This window comes from Telmatherina bonti, assembly GCF_933228915.1.
Source record: "Telmatherina bonti genome assembly, chromosome: 22".
NCBI classification, from domain to species: domain Eukaryota; kingdom Metazoa; phylum Chordata; class Actinopteri; order Atheriniformes; family Telmatherinidae; genus Telmatherina; species Telmatherina bonti.
Window position 1 is genome coordinate 34858472 of NC_136631.1, and position 7386 is coordinate 34865857.

The 7386-nt window shown below is 35.5% G+C and overlaps 1 protein-coding gene across 2 annotated transcripts; it reads right to left on the reverse strand.

The window, feature by feature from the left end:
- Positions 1-353: 353 nt before the first annotated feature.
- On the reverse strand, positions 354-6146 carry LOC306772788 (ubiquitin-conjugating enzyme E2 D2-like). 2 transcript variants are annotated; one of them, XM_079262410.1, is made up of 8 exons: positions 5706-6138; positions 4617-4680; positions 4172-4203; positions 3912-3989; positions 3409-3514; positions 3147-3240; positions 2907-2956; positions 354-1393 (listed from the first exon to the last, which is right to left on the reverse strand). In XM_079262410.1, the coding sequence occupies exons 1-7, from the start codon at positions 5727-5729 to the stop codon at positions 2908-2910; spliced, it is 447 nt and encodes a 148-aa protein (XP_079118536.1). In that variant the 5' UTR covers positions 5730-6138; the 3' UTR covers positions 354-1393; position 2907. The 2 variants fall into 2 exon arrangements, with proteins under 2 accessions (XP_079118536.1, XP_079118537.1); XM_079262411.1 differs by lacking the exon at positions 2907-2956 and having other exon boundaries at positions 5706-6146.
- Between the last annotated feature and the right edge of the window lie 1240 nt (positions 6147-7386).

Here is a 7386-nt window from a genome sequence, read left to right on the forward strand (position 1 = left end):
ACACCTGCCGTGATTTTTGCCGTTAAGCTCCTTGTTAGAGAACAGCAACTTGTGCAAAATTTATTGAAACATTTAACAGTTGGACATGTGCATTTAAAAGCTTAGAGAAGATCACATTAAGTTCACCTGTACAGGTTTGAATGCATTTTAGGCTTGTTGTGAAATTTCACCCAAAAGCTGAATATCCCTAACTTTTTGTGAATAGTGTATATGTCAAGCTCACATGGCCTGCATTACCTCAAGCAGGCTTATTTATAAACCTAAATATAAACACTGAAAACAAATTTCATAAGAGCTTGACCTTTTACATGACAAGATGCAATTTTATTCAGTGCATTCATGAAAGACACAGATTTTTAATATGGTTTAAGTAACTTTATTGAAGGGAAACTAAAAAGAAAAGAGAGCCACAAGTTGATTATCAACCATTAGCTTTGCATCAATATTTCAGGGCTACAAGAAGACAGTGTTTGAGTGGGCATAAAAATCTAACTGCTCGTCTACTGGCTTCTAAATAACAAAAAGAAATGGAAAACCTTTGAGGGGACCCAAATTTTCCAACTCTTCGATCTTACAATCCACTTCATTTGCAGAAACATCAGATATAGCCTAACTTTATTAACATGCATAAAATACAACATTGAATTTTTTTATATTTTGTATCCTTAACATTGATATATACCGATGTGCCTCTCTGTACACACACTTAGATAGTGGAATAAGATACACTTCTTTCCTCAGATAACAGATTCCTATACTATTGATCAGAAGAATATACTGATGAAACACCAGTCCAGGAGACAGACAGAAGCCACAAACCAGTTTCTTCGCAGTTTAAATTTTATTTTCCAATTCTGATACCAAATAAAAAACAAAATAATGCCAAATTTGAAACTTTAAAATTCAGGGTATGAGGAAAAAATTTTTTAAAAAATGCAGACAAGTGCTCTCAGACACCCCAGTAAGTTGTTGACTGTATCATCACGATGATGACTTCCCTGTTCAGCAACAGGAAACAAACTGCTTCAGGGTGTATGTGTGTGTAAAGTGATTTACAAAGATTACCAAATTTGGGGAAAATAAATTATTGAATCATACTTAAGCCAAGTGTTGGAACCATTTTCTGACCCTTCCCCCACTCTATGCAAAAAAGTCAAAATCTTACAGAAACTGGCTTGTGACCTAGAGAAAACACTATCTTCTTATGAGCACGCAGGTGGGAAAAAAACAAAAGAAAAAAGGGTAAAATGCTCTGATTAACCAAAAACAAAGTGAAAAATGAAAACAGAATCCTGTATTTTATGTTTAAACCAGCAACATTTTTCACCAGCTTTCCAAATGATGCCATCACATCGCGTACTTTTGTGTCCATTCTTTTGCCATTTTGATGTATCTGCGGAGACAAAAAGTTTCAAGTGAGCAAATTTTTCCATCAATGCTGCCTTAGTTAATTCTCCATTATCCTGAATAGACATAAAAACATCTTTTATTCAAAATCTGTCAAGCACATGCACCCTCACATCTTGGATTATCAGAACAATCCTAAAAACAGTATAAGCATTTTTTTATTATAAAACACCTCCACAAAAAATGTCAGGCAAGATTTATCTGAATAAAATAAAATAAACCCACACCTGTCTGAGGGGAAATGTTCATGTTGAAGTCAGTGTCTGTTTACATGCAGTTAATTGTTTAACACGGTGCTTCTGACCAAACTGGTCCACTGTTAACACAAGCAATACCCAGACTAACCCACATTACATGAATCATAACACCACCACACTTTGAAAGCAAGGACTTCATGTCCTACTTGGTGTTTCAGGAAACCCTTTTCCTTTCCTTAACAGACTTCTTTTTTTTAAACATTGTTGATTTTATATACACTTCAAAAAAGTGCAAAAGTGCATTCCAGAGTGTGTATGTATATACATTATTCCACATGGATACATGCAAGCGTTCTATAGTTGTGTCTGCACCCAAGTAAAGGGTACAAAACGTTTTGTTTTTTTTTGTCTACAGAAAAGAAAAATATACATATAAACACACACACACAGACACACACACACACACACACACACACACACAAAAAAAAAACTATTTATATGTACTAAAAACAGCAAAACAAAAAGACTGGAATGCCCCATTATTTAACCTGACTCAAAAATGATGAATTTATAGCTTTTATTCCCACATATTGTACTGCCATGCAGCAGCTTCATAGTCATTCTTCAGTGTGTTGAACACAATCTGCTCAGACAGCAGGAAACCCACCTCACTGTGCTGCTTGCTGACAACGTCAACATGCATCTACTCGAGGAAATAAAGGCAACCTCTCATTAACTAATGATCGCCTACATCAAGTCCCTGCAAGTCAATATCTCAAATCCTACACAAAGGAATACTTCTTTTGAGCTTTATATATTGGCATGCGTTGATGTGAGACATTTAATTTTGGACAATGGAAAACCCAGAGAAATGTGTGCATCAACTGCAGGAAAATTTGAAAGCAAGGTTAACAAACAGAAATCCTGAAATTTCTGTATTTTTTTTCCCCCCTTTCTTTGGCCTATATTGATGACGTTTAAAAAGAAATATTACACACACACACACACACACACACACACACACACACACACACACACACACACACACACACACACACACACACACACACACACACACACACAAAAAAAGACCATCTGCAGGGAATCAAGATGCACAATATAAAGTTAAACCAAAGACCCAAGCCAAAAATGATCCATAGGTTACTCTGCAAGTACAGACAGATTAGTGTTACAGTCAGATATTTTGGCCCAAGCATCTGGTTATGCCACAGAGGCCAGATTTTAGCAATACAAACAATCCAGTAACACTTGCCAAGATGCAGCGCTGGCTCTTCGCCTTACCCTAAAGCATGGCATACTTTGCTGTCCACTCCTGAGCTAGTTTATTATACCTAACAAAGTGAAACTAGATTACACAGCTGACCTCAGAAATATCACAAGCAACTGCAGTCTATGTAAAAACTACCAGGATTTTTTTTTCTTTAATTTAAATTCATATGGGGTATTGGTTCCTTTTGGGTGAAAAAAAATTGGTTATTCAAATGTCTAAAATAACCACAAAATCACATGACATCTACTTACTTCTGACTATCTGTTTTGTAGATTCGTGCGATCTCTGGCACTAGTGGGTCATCGGGGTTCGGGTCACATAGGAGTGAGCAAATGGAGAGAAGAACTAAAACAGAATGATAAAAAGATAAACCTATTAAAAACATTTACAAACAGTTTATATTAAACACATTGACAACATAATGGGGAAAAATGGATTATTTGAAAGTACATAAAGTACTATTCAGTCACACGGTTGTTGTTAAATGGCTTTTTTCCAGGAATATATAGATACCTTTAGAAATAGTGAGTGCTGGAGACCACTGTGATCTGAGAATATCCAGACAGATACTGCCATTACTGTTAATATTTGGGTGGTAAATTCTTGTTGTAAATGCAACCTGAAAGAGAAAAAAAAAGAACCTGAGCAAGTATCGAATAAGGCACACAACATAGGCGTAGCACAATTTACATTCCTCGTCACAACACAGCGTACCAGCTTGTGGAATGACAGGTTTCATGGATGTTTACAAACAAAACAAGCTCACTGTGTCAAAAGGGAAATAAAGTTTTTGTAAATTAGAAAAGATTTTGTTGTGAGTAGGCAAAGTGTGAAATGACAGAAATACTGTTAATTATTCACATTTATGAAAGAATTTCAATTGTTTTAATTATTTTTCTTTATATTTTGATTGTTTTTTTTTTAAACCCCCCCCACAATGGTCAACATTGTTTTTAAAGTGCGTTATACATAAAGTTGTATTGTATAAGAAAATACAAAAGCACACAGTGGTATACCTTGGGTGGTTTGAAGGGGTAGTCTGTTGGAAAATGAATTGTCAAGAAGAAAACACCTCCCTGATATGGACTGTCACTCTGAAAACAAGAGCATTATAGTATTACAGGTAGGAATCACAAGCAATGCCTGTCCTCAGCTTTATTATAGCAAATTTTCACATTTATCATGAATTATTTGACAAGCAGTAGCAACAGCATCGACATTTATAATCCTACTTTATGGAGGAAAGAGAGCAATGGTTATGTCATAAAGCACTTACAGGTCCCATGATTGTTGCTTGCCAGTGAAACACTGCCGAGAACAGAAAGCAAATGTTAGAAAATGGTGAAAGGTCACAGGTATGTGATCTGACGGGAACTAAGCCTCTAAACTGTCTGTGCAGCTTCCTGGGAATGCCATTTCCTCTATGCATTTTACAAGCTCTTACAAGCTTGGATAACAATGTTTTTTTCTGAGCTGCAAAATATGGTTTTGTTAGTTTCAGTTCATAGAAAATATGTTTTTTAGGCTTGGAAATGATCTGTTTGCCAAAATGTACAAGTTATAAGGTTATCCTTAGATCAAATTTATGGTGTACTACTCAGTATTTGGACTGCTACCTGTACATACAAAACAAGAAACATAAGATGTCACCTTGATCTGTGAGAAACAGCTAGGTTTCAGTGTATTGTGGCCAAAACAACAAAGAAATAACACACACTTACTGTCATCACCCACTGGGCCAGCTGAGCACTGTGCCGGAGGGTCACGAGCCAGATCATTCAGCTCCTGTCAATACAAAAAATAAATAAACATTTCAATACAAAAACAAGTCTAACCACAGTCATCTTCAGGCAATAACAAGTGTAAAGGACCTAACAGGACAGCAAACCACTGGGGCATGAATGCAAAAATGGATATTTAGAAGGTGTTTGTGTGTCTTTTAACATCATCCTGCTGATATTGTTACCTCCAAGTGCAACCTTGCACTGGTTCTGGGCCGGAGGCCACCTTTTAATCACCCTCACAGTAAACAGCAAGATGAGACCTATGCATATACTATACTATGGTCTTGTTATTTTTAGTGGTACGGCTATTTTAGAGTAAGGTGGGGTTATTGCCCCACCCTTGTCTTCAGAAAACATTTCAAAAGCAAGTTGAGGGATTTCCTTCAGAGAATATTCCAGAAAACAGTGAAGAAATTAAGCCACGGTGTCAACACTGTCTCCACTGGTAGTTTCCTTCATTTACTGTCAGAATACATACAACATAATGCGTGTAGACTAGGAAGGGAGAAGGGAAAAAAAGTACATGCCAAAGAAATGGATCATAAACACGTCTGACTATTACACACAGATTCAGCACAAGATATGACTCATGGATTCTGGTTAACACCAAGTATCGCAATAGTTCAAACTATCATAACTATAGAGTACCAAAAAATCACAACGTGGTAAATAAAATCTTGAATCTAATGAGCTTTCAGATGTGATGTGTCTTTATGTGAAGATATGAAGTGTTGGGCAACCCATGCGGCCTCTTTTCGACGTCGATCTGAACAGACTGAACCTGAAACTGCTAACAATAGCAAGCTAGCTGTATGGTGCTCCCCAACTTAAAATTTACTCGTATAAATCACCACAAACTGTAAAAAATGTAGATATTTTACTCAGCTCGCAAAATACTAAAGTATTACACACGAAGAAGCGTAAAGTTGTCACTTCCTCGAACACGCTTCGCTAAATACAGCTGCATTGTGGGAGGCTAGCCCGGCGAGCTAACACAATTAGCTAACAGATACGATGTCATCTTACCTTGTGGATCCTTTTCAATGCCATCCTCTTTTTGTGTTCAGGTTTTTAACTTCAAGATATTGTGATCCGAGTAGTAAGGAACAGTTGTGATATTCCAGGATGATTCTTTTTGTTAAAGTATTGACGCTGTGTCAACTCGACGGCCTTTCTTCTCGAGCTAGCGTAGTTAGCTGGCTAGCAAGCTAAAACTACGTATGCGTATTCGGAGTTCACAAATTAGACGTAACACTGTCAAATATCCCGTAGTTTAGGCGTCCAATGCTAGTTTTTTAAGTAACTGAATAAGTGCTTGCGCCAGGTGTCGCAGCCCCGGTCGAGATAATCTCCTTTCCTTTTGGTTTCGGTCGATGTCGATAACTGAGTAAAGGCTGTTTTCTACCTATATAGCTTTATTGACGTGAAGGCGGCGTTTGGTGCTGCGTGACGCGACGGATGTGAGGACGGATTGGTTGCTGGAGTGAGGAAAAAAGATAAGATAAGCAACGCCAAATGTCATTATTTATACTTACATTAAATTTTCAGGTATGTTTTTTTTTGTAAGTAAGGAGATTGTTACTACTGTAAATGACCGGAACCCGTTCTCACATGTGACATTTAAACGCACCACGCAGAGAGCAGGTGTAATTAATGACAGAGAACAAGAAGCAAGAGGAAGAAACTCAACATACGGCTTCTCCAGAAGCTAGTGAAATAAAAAATAAATAAATAAATAAAAAATAGTGTCTTCTTACAGTTTTGTTGTGCAAATACAGAAGTTTTGTTTTTTTTGTTTTTTTTTTAAATTTAAACAAGCTTGTCATATCACTTGTAAATCTTAAGATATATACAATATAAGTTTAGTGCGGATAGCCTTGATAAAACAATTGACAAACTTTTGACCAATAAAAAAAATAGTTATATTTCTCTTATTGTTTACAGGAAAAAAATAAAAAGTAATTATCTTAAATGATAGTTTAATTGCCAACACAACTATAGGTCCAATCAAAATATTACCTTAACATTAACCCTTTATCTATCTATCTATCTATCTATCTATCATATATATGTAATCTACTTTTAATGCCATTAAATTTTAACTTTTTGTTAGTTTTTTCTTGAGAAAAAATTGAACAATGGTAATTGCTTTAGTTAAAAGACTGAACATCAGATTTGGATACACAGGATTTTGGCCAGTTGTAAGACACAATAAGACATCTTTGTAAGTAATTAAATTTGATTTAAATAAAGAATTAACTTCTTAAAAACATTTATATCAGCAAAAGTATTATAAAAGAATAATGTATTTGTGTCAAGGAAGACAATATGAGTATTTAACAACAAAACTTACAGCAACTTTCTAGATGCAAAACTTATGTTCTGTATAGATTAAACTGGACATGTTTTTTGACTCATTGTGCAACAGTCATGTTTTTATTATACTAACATAATAATATTAACATAAAAAAGGTACACATTCACAGCAGAAATTTAACTGGGAAACTGTTTGCAGGACAAAAATAGAAAAGCTGATTCATGATTAATAAAGATGCATCATGAAGCTTTTCATTTTGCCACTTTTAACAAAAATGCATGAAAGCTACAAAAAAAAAAAAAAGTACACAGTTATAGAACAAATTCCATTTTTCTAAGTAAACATTTTCAGTAGAGACCAGTAAATACTGATATATTATTATTGCTTTGT

Bases quoted from the DNA above. Each gene is read 5' to 3' on its own strand.
- LOC306772788 (XM_079262410.1), bottom strand. From the start codon at position 5,729: ATGGCATTGAAAAGGATCCACAAG. The intron at 4,681-5,705 runs GTAAGATGACAT...TTGTATTGACAG, and splicing joins CATTGAAAAGGATCCACAAG to GAGCTGAATGATCTGGCTCG. The intron at 3,515-3,911 runs GTATACCACTGT...TTTCTCTTTCAG, and splicing joins ACCCCTTCAAACCACCCAAG to GTTGCATTTACAACAAGAAT.